The sequence below is a fragment of the Sminthopsis crassicaudata genome, chromosome 3 (genome assembly GCF_048593235.1).
Source record: "Sminthopsis crassicaudata isolate SCR6 chromosome 3, ASM4859323v1, whole genome shotgun sequence".
Lineage (NCBI taxonomy): Eukaryota > Metazoa > Chordata > Mammalia > Dasyuromorphia > Dasyuridae > Sminthopsis > Sminthopsis crassicaudata.
This window is the reverse complement of record NC_133619.1, coordinates 640150954-640166665: the sequence shown is the minus strand read 5'-3', so window position 1 is coordinate 640166665 and position 15712 is coordinate 640150954. Positions and strand designations below refer to the sequence as shown.

The 15712-nt window shown below is 49.4% G+C and overlaps 1 protein-coding gene across 2 annotated transcripts in view; it reads right to left on the bottom strand.

The window, feature by feature from the left end:
• Positions 1-4796: 4796 nt before the first annotated feature.
• GRIK5 (glutamate ionotropic receptor kainate type subunit 5) overlaps positions 4797-15712 on the bottom strand; it is a 33688-nt gene continuing 22772 nt past the window's right edge. For both annotated transcript variants that reach the window (XM_074306992.1, XM_074306993.1), the window contains 3 exons: positions 14347-14475; positions 14125-14246; positions 4797-5925 (listed from right to left, as the gene is read on the bottom strand). In XM_074306992.1, coding sequence (XP_074163093.1) covers positions 5494-5925; positions 14125-14246; positions 14347-14475 — 683 coding nt within the window. In that variant the 3' untranslated portion in view covers positions 4797-5493. The remainder of the gene's footprint in view (positions 5926-14124; positions 14247-14346; positions 14476-15712) is intronic.

Genomic DNA, 15712 nt, shown 5'->3' with positions numbered 1-15712 from the left:
AGCAGAACAAGAAAGGTGTAAAACTTTGCCCCCTCTGCAATTCTAGGACCAAAATAACACATTGATACTTGGAATAAACTACCAAGAAGCTGGGTTGCCCTTTCCCTGCCCTCCCCCGCCAGAAATGGCCTTACTCCTGTTCTATCATTCCTCCATCCCCACCCCCTGATTGTGCTTCTCCTGTGAAACTTGTCATGGAAGGGGAACATAGAGGCAGATACTAGAATAGGTCAGTCATTGATTGATGGAACATTAGACTTAGAAGGATCTCAGAATTTAAGGTGTAATATAATGTCAGAACTGTCAAGGTGCTTACAACCTGGACCTTAGAATATAAAACCAGAAAGTTGAGTCTTCAGCAAATACAGGGTGAGAGTTGGAAAGGTCATTTGAATAAAGAATCTGGAAACTCAAACTTGGATTTCAAAGCCCCTCAGTCCAACTCCTCCCTCAACATTGACTACTCTCTGTACCATTCCCACCAATGGTCATCCAGCTGGTGCTTAAAGACATCCAATAAAAAGGGGCCCAACTATCTCCTGAGGCATTTCCTTCCATTTTAGGAGATCTTGGGTGATTTCTACTTCATCTCCATGCCCTCTTACATGAAACCTAACCTGCTGCACAACTTCTGACAATTGTTTCTTGTTCTGCCTTTGAAGACAAAAATCTAACCTTCAAAATGAAGACCCTTTAAGATTAAAGGAAACCATGATGGCTTCTCTTCCACAGGTTAAACACACCCAATTCCCTCAACCCACCACATATATCTCAGAGATCTTGATGTTTTTGACTGATTTCTGGACACTCCTGCTTTTCAAACCCTTTCTGGAGTGAAGTGCTTAGTGTTGAATCCAAGTGTCCCAATGTGACCTTCCTAAGGCAAATATGCTCTCAATTACTGATTCTGCTCTTTTTAATGCAGTTTAATATCACCTTGATTTCTTGGCTGCCATATTTTTCCATGCTAAAAGAAAACAGCAAGAAGCAGTGGAAATTGGGTTGGGAAGGCTCATTTTCCCATTTCAGAATACAACTATTCTCACTGTTCTAATTCCACCAGGGAGAAGACTTGGTGGGGAAAAAAGTGTTTGCTTTACTGGACAGGGCATAAGAGAAGTAATGGAATCATGTCCAGAGACATGGATTGAGAGACAGAGAGATGGAAGTGGAGACAGAGATAGAGATCCAGACAGCAAAAAAAAAGCAAAAAAAAGCAAAAAAAAAAAAAAAAAAAAAAAACCCAGAGCACACAGAAAGATGGAGACAGACAGGCAGAAGCAGAGGTAGAGACAGACGGGAAGACATACAGGTCAGAAGGAGACATTCAGAGATATCCCCATCCCCAGAAAAATTTCAGTAGCTTCTGGTTGCCCAGGTAACGGTAGAAGGACTGGAAGGTTGTGGAGGGCTGTTACTATGGAGACGGGGAGCCCTCTGTGGTCCAGTTCCAGGAAGCCCCATCACTGTCTTCCCCTAGTTGTCTTATGAGGCTGGGAAGGAGAGGTCACAGTTTCCAATATGGTTTCTCCTTGTACTCCCAGTGCCGGATTCATCACACACACACACACACACACACACACACACAGAGTATCAAATGAATGCACATTTGGAGCTGGATTGGAAGCTTGACTCTGCTGCTTGCTTGCTACTAATGCCCTCATGGGCAAGTCAATTTCCTTCTCCGGGCTTCAGTTTTCTCATTTGTAAAATGAGAGAATTAGTCTTCAAGGACCAGCTCAAAGGCATTAGACTCATGGTGTTTAAAGAGAGGCTGGGATGCAAAGCTCCCTGAAAGAGCTGGTGTGGGAAGGGCAGTATCACCTTCTGAGAAGACTGTCCACCCTTCTTGAAGGGAAGAATACTGGGATATTTCTTAGGGAAACTAAAAGGCAAGAAATCTAGGTCCCTGAAGAAAAAGTATGCTGTAATGCAAGTTTGATTTCATATCAGAAAGATCTGAGCACTGCTAGTCATTGTTTGACTCCAGACATGTTACCTCCTGAAGGATCTGTTTCTTATCTTCAAAATGAGAGGGGCAGACCAAGTGGTCTCTGGGACTCTTATGCCCCTAAAATAAATCCTATGATTAAAATCTCATGGACCACATACCCACATGTTATTCCCTTAAGATGGGACAGTAATTTATACATACTCACATAGTCACACATTTAGATACACATAATTCCACAAGAATTCCCATTCAAGCTCTGCAGAAATGTATGGGGATAAACAGGGAGTACAGTCCCAAATATACAGCCACACACGGGCCACCGATCACACACTCACTGACAGCAGACTACAGAAGGACTGATGACTCTGCAGCCTTTCTCCTCCCTATGCAGGAGCTGCGGTGCCACAGAGGAAAGCGAAGGTCACAGGGACAGAACCTGGGACTTTTCAGGAGTTAGACAACTTGGGGAAAGAGACAGGGGGGACCCCCTTACTCTGAGACTGGGACAGGTACTCAGAGTCACTGACTGAGCAAAGGAGATGGACAGAATCCCTACAGAATCAGAACCTGGGAGAAAACAGGGGAGACCTTGAGGTTTAGACCATGAATCAGGATAATGTCTCCTTGGAGAGGGGGCCCAGCGTGTGTGTGGTCTCCCATCCAATCTGACCAAGGTTTTCTCACGCTTATAATGCTGCAATGGAAGAGATTTATAGTGTGTGTGTGTGGGGAGCACACACACACACACACTATAGGAATTTAAAGTGGGTGGTTGTGGTGGGTGGGTGTAAGGAATGGAGTACTCTTCAGGGGGATCAGGAACACAGAGTGTTAGAGGGAGAGAGTGTGCTGTGGAAGGAAACGTGGGGTTTGTAGGGTGGTGAGTGGGTGAATCATGTGCAGCATTTAATAATGTATGGTTTGTTGGGGCAGACATATGTCATGAAGAGTGAGTATGTTGGGAAGTGTGTGGGTGATGTGATAGGTGTAGGTTGAAGAGTCCAGATGACTAGTGAATAAAGGTGTCTGGTGTGGAGCCGGGGGTGGGAGAAAAGACATTTATAGTGTGTATGGGTGATGGGTTATATGTGGGGGGCGTGGAAGCTGTATAGTAGAGCCCCCACTCTGAAGGTTTAATTCTCTGCAAATGCTGGTCCCTAACCTGAAGCTCTTTCTGTCGAATGTGGTGCTGAATGGACAGCGACCGAAGTCCAGAGCTCTGAGCCAACTTGTTCTTTTTGTCCTTCACTCTTCGCTGCTTTGGGTCACTGCGACTGTCCCTCTGACCTTCGGCTCGCCCTCTCTCATGTCCTTCATCCCTCCCCCCTCTCCCTCAGTCTCCCCATCTGTTCCCCAGTTTCTTCCTCCCTGCCCCTCCCTGGGTCTCTGCTTTCTCCATGACCCTTTGTGTCTCTGCCTCTCTGTCTAATCTGTCTTGGTTTCTGCCTGCATCAATTCCCTTCTCCTGGTCCCTCTCTCCGGGCTCTCTCTTTTTTCTCTTCCGTACGACCTTCACTTGTCCTTTCTTTGCTGCAGTTAAGTTTTCACAGAAAAATACTAGAGGGCTGTGGGGATGGAGGCGGGGCCGCTGGAGAGCTCCCTCCACCCCCCTCCCCAACCAGTGAAATGATGATCTGGAGCCTCACCTCACCCCTCTGCTCTCCAGATACACAGTCACACTCACGGGGAATGCACACAATTACACAACCTTACAAACAAGCCTCCCGTGGAAACACACAACACAACCCCAAAAGAACACACCTAAATCACAGTCACCACCCTACATATTCCCAGAGCATGGCGGCCACATCTGCCCCACGCACACCCCAAAATATCGACAGCACAGAGCTCCCAGACCCCCAAAGGCCACGTCACGCACGGTATGTCACAGCATAGCACCGTCCGTGTCACAGAGCGGCACGAGCCACCCCCAATGCCACAATTATGCCAGGAAATGCACACTCAATCCCGCCAAATGCTGGGGGCCACAATCTGCTCCTAGTGATGGCTACCCATTGTCAAGTTATTTCATCTCTGAGCCTCAGTTTCCTCCTCTGTAAAATCAGGGGCGGGAGCAGCGGGAGGCTGAGATCCAGCTCTCTCCGTGTGGTGCTCCCACTCCTCCCTGACAGAGACCTCAGAGAGCAGTCTCTCTTTGTCTCTCTGACAGTCTGTCTGCCTTCCCCCAGGCGTCAACCATATCTCTCCGGGTCTCTGGGTTCTCAGCACCAGGGACAGGAAAGAAGGGCGGGGCGGAAGAGCCCAGAATCTCGGTTGCCTTGGAGACAGGAGCCCTCCCCCCCCCCCAGCTCCCCGCTCCCGGGGGTGGGTGGGAGGAAAGGCAGGTCCCGCAACGCGACTGCGCAGGGAGAAGACTGGACCCGGCAGCTCCTCCCCCTTTGCCTGCAAACCTAAAATATGGGGGTGTGGGGGCAGCGGCGTGAGGAACCTGCGTCTGATCTGCGGGAGACCCGGATGTAGCTCCGACCCTGCTTCTGGCTTGTCCCTGACTTAAGTTTCCTCTTTTGTCCCATGACTGGAGCAAGGGAGGTGGGGTGGGGGGAGGACAAAGTGGGGGAGGGACCACGTGACTCTAGGGCCGAGGGAGAAGATGGCCCTGAGCTGCGCCCCCCTCGCCCCCTCCCACCCACCAAGTAGCAGCACCAAGTAGCCTTTCCCTGATCCTCGGTCCCCTCGGGAACCCGGGTGTCCTGGTCCGACCCACAGACCCTCAGGGCCCCGGCTCCCGCTCTCTCCTCCATCCTCTGTCCTAAGTGTCCATCTGGCCGCCGTTCCCCGCCCCCCTCAGCAAGAGAGGCCCAGGAGTCCCCAACGGTTGAGGTTTTCTTTGATTTTTTTTTATTCCAACGGGGACGGGGGACTCGGGAGGGGGAGGGACAGGGGAGCCACCGACCCCCTCCCTAGGGAGTGTCATAGAAATCCGGGGGCTTCTCCCCAAAAATAGAGAAAGAGACAGAGACAGAGACAGAAAGCTGGGCCAGAGGTCGCCTCCCTCTCCTGCTCCAGGATGGGGGCTCTGAGTCCAGGGGGCATTTGGAAGTGGGGCCCCCCGGGCGTTCCCCCCGGCCGCCAAGAGGGATCCATTCAAGCATCCAGGCTCAGGGCCTCCACCTCCGAGATTGACTCCTGCTCTCGGCTGCACCTCGCCAATCCGCCAGGGGGCTCCAGAGGGAGAGTTTCCCCCCCCCCCCTCCCGCCCTCGGGCGGGTCTGGCTGCCAAAGGGCCAAGGCTCGAGAGTCCGGAGTCGGAAATTCTCTCTCCGCGACGCTCCCTCCCGTGCAGAGGGGCCGCGGGCTCCACCACGGGTCCCTCCATCCGGGCCGCCCCGCCGCCTGGCTCGCGTTCGCGAGGGCGGCCGAAAGGGCTCCGTGATCTCCCTCTAGTCCAGGTTGCACCTCGTGGGTCAGGGGATCGGACGCCTAGGTCCTCCTTAGTCTCGGCTGCTCGTGAGCCCGAGTTCTCCCCGAAGCCTGAGTTCTTGAGCCGGCTGCCAGTCCGCCCCGTGGAATGGGAGCGCTCACTCTTGCTCGGACAGCTCTCGGGGCGCCGGGGGCCCCGGTCTGGGCCTCGGGGGGCTGGTGGTCTCGGTCGGGGGAACCAGGCTCCGAGGGGGCCCCCCACCTGCAGCCCGAAGGGCCTGGATGCGCCGGCACTCGTGGCAGACGCGGACGTGGGTGCAGCCGGCCGGGGCGGGAGCCGGGGGCCGCCCGGGGGGTCCGGGGTCGTCCAGGAGGCGCTGGGGGCCCCCGTGCCCCCCGCCCGAGTCTCCGCTGCCCGCGCCCGCGGAGTACAGCTTCCCGTTGCTGAGGCGCATCTCCCGGACCGCCCGCAGGGACAGAGCGGCCCTGCCCGGGACCCCCGGGTAGCGGCGGCGGCGGCGGGAGCGTGAGGTCTTCCGGCAAGACACGGCGTGACGAAGCTCCTGCAGCATCTCCTGGCACACGGACACCTGCGGGGAAGAGGAGGGGGCGCGGGCCCCGGAGAGGCCCGCTCAGTCTCTCCTCCCGCCCCCCCCTCCACCTGTCTGTCCTCTTCCACCCATTCAGCTTCTGTCCCTCAGCTCTGCATCTCCTCCTGTGTCCCCCTCTCGTCTCGTCATCTTTCTCCGACCTCTCCCCTCCTCCTCTCCTGACTCCTTACTCATCCCCCTTCTCTCTCTCCCTGACCTCCTCTCCTGGCCCTATGCCCCGACTGCCCCATCAGCGGGTTCTCCTCCCTGATCTCCCCCTCTCAGACCCTCAGAGCCGCGGGGCTTCCTGCTTCGATCCACCTCGGAGCTCGGTATCCCACAAAGTAATCCAATTAGTAACAAAGTAATCCAAATAGTAACAAAGTAATCCAAGTAGTAACAAAGTAACCCAAGTAGTAACAAAGTAATCCAAGTAGTAACAGAGTAATTTAAGTAGTAATATAGGTGCCTGTGAAGTTCTTTACAAATAGCATCTCGTTTGGTCCTCACAGTGATCCTGGGAGGTTATTTGTTTAACAGCCATTTTGCAGTTGAGGAAACTGAAGCAAATAGGCTAAGTGACTCATCCAAGATCACACGGCTAGAAGTAGTGGAACTTGGGTCCAAGGCCCAGGATCTTCTTGCCACTTAGCTGCCTCTTCTTTAGCTAAGCCCTGGAATTATTGTTGACCTTTCATTTGATCGGGGATGTGGGCTATTTTGGACCATGATTGTGACATACAGAGTAGGAGATGATCATAGATGGGAGCTGGAAGAGACCTTAGAAACAATTAGCCAATTGTGAATTAGAGTCATTCTTCTCAATTTGCAGATGAGAAAACCGAGGCTTGGAGAACTGGAGGGGTCACGCCCAAGACCACAAAGCTGATAACTGACTTTGGGAGAAGCTCGGGGGAAGTGGGAGTGAAGTCCCACAATGAGCACCTGAAGGAGCATTTAGGGGATGGTGATGTATTTTCTGGAGAGAAGGGAAAAGTTAAAACTTAGGGGATGTTGTTTTCCATTCCAGTCCCACGTCCTCTTGAGAATGAGGGAGAGAAAGGATCCCTTTGGGAAATTGTTGCATAAAGAGCAACTGGCTTCAGTGCACCTGGGCCCAGGTCCCAGCTGTGTGGCCATTTAGTCTATTCATTGAACCTCAGTTTATTCATCTGTGAAATGAAGAGGCGAGATTTAATGGCCTCTAAGGTTCCTTCTGGCTCGGCTCTGCAAGGTAAGAAGGCACTGAGTCGTCAGGCAGCTTTCTGATTGGCTGAGAGGAAGTGTGTGTGTGTGTGTGTGTGTGTGTGTGTGTGTGTGTGTGTGTGTGTGTGTGTGTGTGTGTGTGTGTGTGTGTGAGATAAAGCAGATCAATGAGCTCGATCCAGAATGGTCCCAAATCAGGTGATGCTGGGAATTAGGAAGAAGTTGTGGGAGTGCAAAGGCAGTAAAGGGAAAGTGGAGCGGAGATGAGGGGCACCTGGTTCTGCCTAAGCCGGATGGAACAGTGAGATAAGAGTTGGTCCTGAATGCAAATCCTGCCTCAGACACTTTTGTGCATGACCCCCTTCACCTCTGGGTCTGGGATCACCATGGCAGCTGCTTCACAAGGTTTTTCTGAAAATTATGAGCCCAGGCTTTGCAGCCCTTAAAGGGCTGAGCCCAGTGTGAGTTAGAACTGTTCCCTAACAGCTAGTTTGGAAGGAAGAGCTTGGGAAGTTTAGTTGCTACCCAGACTGTGGGAAAGGAGATTTTCTTCTAATTCTTCTGTGTGGCTTTGGGTAAATTGAGTCAACTTCCCTGGGCCTCAGTCTCCCCATCTGCTAAATGAGGAAGAGGTGCTAGATCATCTCTAAGGCCTCCTCCAGTGCTAGATCATCTCTAAGGCCTCCTCCAGCCCCAAATGCTATGATTAGCAGCACATCAATCACTGACTCCACTTTGTGGAGTTTCTTCTGTAAAAGGAAGGAGCTAGGCCGGACTGCTAGTTTGTCCTTCCCTCTCAAAGAGGGCCATGACATCTGGGAAGTGACATGCAAGTGAATTGGGCTGAAGTGAGGGAGGGTTGTGCAAGGACGCCTGCCTAACTTTCCCCTCTAGAATCACCCAAGCCCAGTGGCCAAAGACAGATAAGGATGACTGGCCCTGGATGCCGAGGGGAGACCTCGACCTTTTAAAGCTAAAATAATCAGAAGAAAGGCAGTGAAATATAGTAGAAAGAACACCAATTTGCAGTCAAGGAGAGACGGATTCAAATCTGACCTCTGACACATCTGGTTGGGTGATCGTAGGCAAGAAACTTAATCTCTAGCACCACAGGCTGCAAAATAGGGGCTGACCTTGATAGGAGGAATATTGTTAAATCCCTTTGTTCAACCTTTTCCAGTTATGTTCTACTCTTCATGACCTAACTGGGAGTTTTCTCAGCAGACATACTGAAGTGCTTTCCCATTTCCTTTCTCCAGCTCATTTTACAGATGAGGAACTTGAGGCAAGCAGGGTCAAGTGACTTGCCCAAGGTCACATAGCTCAGAGTCTGGGACCAGATTTGAACTCAAGTCTTGCTGCTTCCAGGTCCTGTGCTCTATCCATTGTGCCATCTGGCTGCCATTAAGTACTTCCCAACCCAAATGAAAACAGTCCCACAAATACTGTCCTAAAAGTCTTAGTGCAGTGGTAAACTTTGAAAGCTTAAACGTGCATTTACTTCCCAGATTTAGGGAAGAAAAGTATTTGTGTATGAGAGTGTGGGAGAGAATGTGTGTATGTGAGAGAGTATGTGTGCGAATGAGTATGGGGGGGAGTGTAAGTATGAGTGTGAGTGCATGAGAGAGAACTGGTGTGTGTGTGTGTGTGTGTGTGTGTGTGTGTGTGTGTGTTTGAGAGCATATGAACCAAGTGTGAGAGTCTGAGTGTGTTTGAGAGTGTGTGTGAAGGTGTGTAAGACTTAAGCTTGAAGGCACAGGACCTGAGCTCAAATTCTGACTGTTCCCTGTGTGAACCTGGACAGTCACTCAAACTCCCGGCCCAGTTTCCCTCGGGAAAGCCCCGAGAGTCACAAGGTGATTCCTCAGGCCCCTCTGGTTCTCAGCCCCTGGCCATACGAGTTCATATTCCCTCAAATAGAGAGTTGACCCTGAATCTAGGAAAGCATGGGTCCAAGTCTAGCCCTGGCACATCATGGCTATGTGACCCTGGTCAACTCACTTAACTCCTCAGGGATCTAGACAACTCTAAGTCTGATTTTCAGGGAAGGCTCTGACCTGCATTGGTAGAGGGAAATTTCTCACCGGAAAGGTCCCGATATCAATGGAATCATAAATACATTCATCCCTGTCCCTGTAAAGTCTGACTCAACATCACCTCCTCCAGGAAGCCTCCCCTGATTCCATCCCCTATAGCCATAACCTTCCCCTTGGACCTTCCTCTAACACTTTGCTTGCAGCTCTTGGGTGGTCTCTTCCTCCCTCTGTCCATCAGTGAAAGAAGTCTTAAGGAAACTCCCTCTTCCAATCAGACAACCAGTGAGGCTGCCCCTCAGGACTTTAGAGCACATGACATAGTTAAATGACTTGCCCACAGTCACAAACTCACTCTATCAATCAGAAGCAAGACTTGAACTCAGTTCCCCCTGGCTTCTGAGACAAAGCTCTCCAGGAGATACATTGGGCTGTGACTCTTAGTCGGGGAGCTAAGCGAAGCAGTGAATAAAGTTCGGGGCCTCAGAGTCAGAAGAGATCTGAGTTCAAATCCAGCCTTTGGTGCCAGTTCATTGAACTTCTGTTTGCTGTTTGTCTGGATTGTGAAATGAGCACAATGATGGCACCTCCTCTCAGGGTCCTTGTGAGGATCACCATTATAAAGACAGCACAGGGCCTGGCGCTTAGTAAGTGCTATACAAATGCTTTGGACACGCCACGTGACATTTTATATCACAGTCTCTGGGCTCCTTCCCACTGAGCTCGATGACAGCAGGTACTGGGTCTTGCCTAACTCGACATCTTCCCCTAGCAACCTGTGGCTCTGTACACAGCAGGCTCTTAATAAAAAGCTACCGAATGAATGATTTCCAAGGCCCACTAACTCCCCAAAGCCCATGATCCTACGATTCTCTCAGCTTGGTTCCTTCCCTCACGGACTCGGCTCACAGCCCTCACCCCCCGTCGGAGTTTATTGCTTCAAGAATTCCTCGACCAAAAAACGTCTCCCCAGGAGACTAGTTCTCTGGTGCTGAGCCCTTCTGCCCCTCGCCAGCTTGGTCCACAGCCGCCAGACGCACCATCTGTCTCTGGGCCGCTCCTCGGAGCCCATCTAGCTTGGCAGGACCTGCTAGAGCTTCTGCTCCGTGAACGTAGCCCTCAAAAACTCAAGGTCACTTCCACATCCCAAGGCACTGGAGATGGACTTTTAGTCTCATTTCTTCCCTAACCCTCTGGCCGCCTTATTCTGAATTATTTCATGAATTATTTCTGACTTTGTCTCTGCAATGAAGTGGGAAGAAGCACTTCAGCTTCAGGATAGCAGCGACTGCTAATCACCTTTTTGTATGACCTTGGGAAAACCCCATTTCCTGCTCCAAGCCTTATTTTTCTCACCTGTAAAATGAAGATAATTAAGGCAAAACTGATCTCCTGAGGGGGATAAGAGCTGTACTGAAGGCAACATTAATGCAAAATTAATTTATAATTAATGTAATTGATTTGTGATTAGTGTAGTGCCCCACTTAAAAATCAGCTATTATTGTTACTCTCTCTTTTCCCTGGTAAATATTTCAACCTCTTTAGGGATCTGGGATTTCATTAGTATGAGTATTCCTCCCCTGATTCAGGTGTGAGCCCCTCCAAGTTTTAGTGAATCCATCTTTATACTTTAGTAAATCCCTCTCAGCTGTAAAATGGGAATAATAATAGTATCTACCTCCCAGAGACAGGGTTGTTGTGAGGATCAGTTGAGATAATATTTGTGAAGCACTTCATACAGTGCCCGCTTAGTAGTTTAATAAATGCATACTTTTTTCCTTCCCTTCCTCCCTCTCTCCCTTTCTCCTTCTCTCCCTCCCTCACTTTTCTCCTTCCTTCCTTCCTTTCTTCCTCCCTCCCTTCCTTCCTTCCTCCCTTCCTTCCTTCCTTCCTTCCTTCCTTCCTTCCTTCCTTCCGTCCTTCCTTCCTTCCTTCCTTCCTTCCTTCCTTCCTTCCTTCCTTCCTTCCTCCCTCCCTCCCTCCTTCCCTTCCTTCCTTCCTTCCTTCCTTCCTTCCTTCCTTCCTCCCTTCCTCCCTTCCTCCCTTCCTCCCTTCCTCCCTTCCTCCCTTCCTCCCTTCCTCCCTTCCTCCCTTCCTCCCTTCCTCCCTTCCTCCCTTCCTTCCTTCCTCCCTTCCTTCCTTCCTTCCTTCCTTCCTTCCTTCCTTCCTTCCTTCCTTCCTTCCTTCCTTCCTTCCTTCCTTCCTTCCTTCCTTCCTTCCTTCCTTCCTTCTTTCCTTGCCAAGTTAGAGCAGTTACAATAGCACTAATAAAGGTGGGGAGATAATCAGAGGTGGAAGAGGCTGATTCCTGCATCTTGCAATCCAATGTGACTCAAAAAGCAGACAGATCAGGGGATTTGACATTGAGTATATGAGGGCATGAGAAAAGTGTCATGGCTCAAAAAAACACAGAGAAAATTGTAAAAGGGGGCTTTAAAAACCTAAGGTTCCCTGACATCAGGCTCGAGGTAGCTGATGAGATTCAAGAAAGTCTAAGGACAGAAAGATTGTTGGAATATGGGCCAGGATTCATCAGAGTGTGTGGGATCTTGGTTATGGGGGCAGGGTGCCTGAGAGCCTGGAGCCTGTTGGAAGGAGCTGGCTCTGAAGGGGAACAGAAAGCAAGAGACAGCTTTAGGTAAAACCCCAAGATAGGAAGAGAAAGTTGGATAGGAATCAGAGAATTTAAGAGAGGGGAAACGCTTTAGACCACAGGTTCAAAATTCTGGAAGAAAATATTTAGTCCAACTCCTTCCTTTTATAGGTGAAAACTGAAGCCCAGAGGTTAAGGGAGTTCTGAGATCATATAGAGAATAAACATGAGTGACAGGATTTGAACCCAGTCCCCTACTTCCTGAGACAATGCTCATTCAACCAAACCATGCTGCTTCCAGGATCACATGATGCCATTCCCTCACAGTAAGGGATGTGGAAACTAAAGCTGTACAAGAATAAAAGTTCCACAGATATCCTAGAAGCAGGAAATACCAAATCTAGTTATGAGAGACCATTTAGCCCAAATCCCTGGTTTTGTAGAAGGAAAAAAAAAAACAAAACAAAACAAAAAAAAAAAAACTAAGGTTCCAAGGACAGAATCAGGGACTATTTCACTTTCTCTTTGTATCTCCATTGCCTTGCATGGTGCTTGGCCCAGAGTAAGGACTTACAGAACAACTATTATTCTTACAAAGAAAATAGGGAGATATGAATTTTACGCCGGATTGTAGGACTCTAAGGGTAGCCATTCATAAGTCAATGGTGATGACATCGAGGGATGCGTGTTTCATTCACATTTTTTAAACCAATGACTGGAATCATGGTACTAATGATATGCTCATCAAATCCGCAGCTGACCCACTAGAAGACCCCATTAGGATCCAAAAAAGTCTAGACAAGTTAGTGCAATGGGCTGAAGCTGGTAAGAAAAACTTCAATAAACTGTACTCATAAACTTTGGTACAAAAGTCAAATTCATAAGTACAAAGCAAGAGAGGCTTAGTTAAGCAACAATTCTTCTGAAAAAGATCTGGGAGCCTTAATGGACCAAAAGCTCAATGTCAGTTAGCAAAGAGATGTGGCCCTCCAAAATGCTCAATATGACCTTGGGCTGGAATAAGAGAATAGCTTCCAGGAATAAAGAAGTGCTATCTCTGAGTATTCTACCCTTGGTCAGATCACACCTGAAGTTTTGGGTTCAACTTAGGGCATCAGAATTCAAAACCAGGACATTGACAGCCAGAATAATGAAAGCTTTTGCTGCTGCTGCAGAATATCAATTTAAGAAAAAATGGGAGTCTTATTCCTGGATAAGAGGAGTTAGATATGAAAGATGTATTCTAATATATAAAGAACTGTCATTTTATTTGACCTCAAAGGGCAGAACTAGGGAGTGGAATAAAAATAGAAAGTATAAAGAGGAAAATGTAACACACACATACACATACACACCTAACAACTAGAGATGTTCAAAAGTAAAAGGGCTCCGTGGAGCTTTTCAGGACGAGGCTGGATGCTGGGTAAGTTCTAGTGGAAATTTCTCTGTGGTAGAGTGTAAACTAGATGGCCACTGAGGGCTCTCCTAACTCCCAAACTCCCTGATTCTGGGGATGAGGTGACTTCCCCAACCTTGCAGAGGAGTTAAATGGCAGAGCTGGAATTGGAACTCAGAGTCCCTGGAAGGAGGATTTTCTCACTAGATCACAGCTGTTGATGGGCTTTGTCATCAGATCCAGGCTACTGTAGGGTAAGGTTCCTGGTCCCTGTGACTCAACACTTCTGTGCCTTGTAAGCATGGCTTTTTTTTTTTTTTTATTCCTTTCCCTTAATTACAAATAAAAACGTCCTGAAAATCTCAGCCTGCATCTTGAGGGAGACATCACCCCTAAGACCAAAGAAACTCTAGCATGGGAGTTTGGAGAAGCCCAGGTAGCTCTGATTGAGGCTTTGTGCCTGGGGCCTGCTTCCATTCTCTTTGTTCTCACTTCAGCTCGGTCTCTTTCTCCTCCTTTTCCTGTAGAGGCGCTCCCTACTCCTCCCCTCTCTGCCACTCCCGACTTTGTTTCTGCTCCCTCCTCGGCCTCCCCACGCCCTCCTCGGCTTCCTCCTTCCCCCTCCGTCTCTCTTCCCTGCTGATCTGCTTTCTGCTCCCTCCTTCCCCCTCCGTCTCTCTTCCCTGCTGATCTGCTTTCTGCTCCCTCCTTCCCCCTCCGTCTCTCTTCCCTGCTGATCTGCTTTCTGCTCCCTCCTTCCCCCTCTGCCTCTCTTCCCTGCTGATCTGCTTTCTGCTCCCTCTTTCCCCAGCCTCACACTCTCACCTCTTTCTCTCCTTCCTCTCCTTGGCTCCATCTGCCTCTTTGGGTTATTCCTTCTCCCTCCACTCCCAGGCCTTCTTTTTTTACTCTTGCCCTCCATATCTTCCCTGGACCCTGCCCCCATTCCTTTTGCCTCCTTGGGCCCTCACCTCCTCGGACTCTGCCGATCTCCTGGTGGACCACACAAACTCCATGACGGCCACAAAGACAGCAATGATGAGGCCACAGATGAGCACCACGAATATCCCGCCGATGTTCTCCATTCCCAGCCCTGGAAGGAAACAAAAGGGCCAAGGAGACATCGAGGCTTCAAGACGAGGTCGGGGTTAGGGTTGGGGCGTTTATTTCAGGGGGTGTGGGGGAACACCGACCTTTGGCCCGATGGTCCTCCTCCTTGGGGCACCGGCCCCCCTCCCACCACTTTCGCTTTAGGATCTCCAACCGGTTGTTCTCTTGCAGTTGCAAGATAGCCAACGTGATCTCGTCCCGGAATGGAGAGCCTGGAAAAGCAAAGAAGGCGTTGAGGGGCCTTCGGGCTTCACAGATCCTCTCAGGTTATCTCTCCCCAATCCCTAATCTTCCCCACTTTCAGTTTCCTCCCTAGCTCCTTCCCGTTCTGGCCTCCCATCCCTCTAGATTCTTCTGATGACTAGTAGACTCATCCCTCCCTTGACTAATATTTCTTACTTTCTCCATTCTTTTCCTTTCCTTTTCTTTCCCCCATCTCCTATAATCCCAAACTTCTAATATTCCATAGCTCCCTTCCCATCTTCCTCTGTATCCCCATTCCTTCCATTTCCTTTACTCCATCTCTCCAGCCCAGATTCCCCCTGTATCCTTTATCCTTCTGTTCTGCAGCCTCAATCAAACCGCATATCTACATGTCTGGCCTAGATACTATAATCTCCATTGCCTCCAAATTCTCCAGATCTCCATCTTCCATTTCCACATTCCCTAATCTCCCATCTCCATTTAGATTCTTCCATTTTTCAATTCAACAGACATTTATGAATTACCTGCAAGATGCAAGGTTCTGTACTTAGTTAGCCCATCCATGGGCATCACGCTAGCTATGTTGTGTAGAGACACCGGCTTCCCACTGCACAGCTGGCACAGCCCCCTGAGAAGCAGCATGAATACCTCTCCACTTGTGAATGCTACGTGTGTCTGCTCTTCCCACTGGTATCGCACTTATTTATGGGAGAACGTACCATATTTATGGGGCAGTTATTTTGTCGCTTCTGCTCTTACTATGTCAATTTAATAAATGTTGTGCTGTGAGTTAATTGTGTCCCAGCTGAATAAAGTAAAGGTAAATAGAGTGGTACTTGTAGGAGGTACATGGAACCACAGAAAACCTTTAATCTGATTAGTCAACCTTCCCTACTCAAGACCCAGCCCACAAGAGTGTCAGGGACTGAAGTAGTCTAGAGTGGAATTATAGTGTTCATAGAAAGTTACACTATCTACAAGGGCAAGTCAAACTGTCTTCAAACACACTATCTATCACACTATTACACGATCCTTCCATGGATTATATGTGATTATATATAATTATATATGATCCTTCCATGGATTATATATGAAGAATATCACAGTACTCGGTTGGTTCTGTTGACACAGAATTTCAAAATTCACATATTCTCCTGCCCAAAACCCACAATGACCAACATGACAAGTAGCTAGCCAACCTCTGTAGGAAGCTGTCCATTGAAAAAGACCCCCACCCCATCTTGG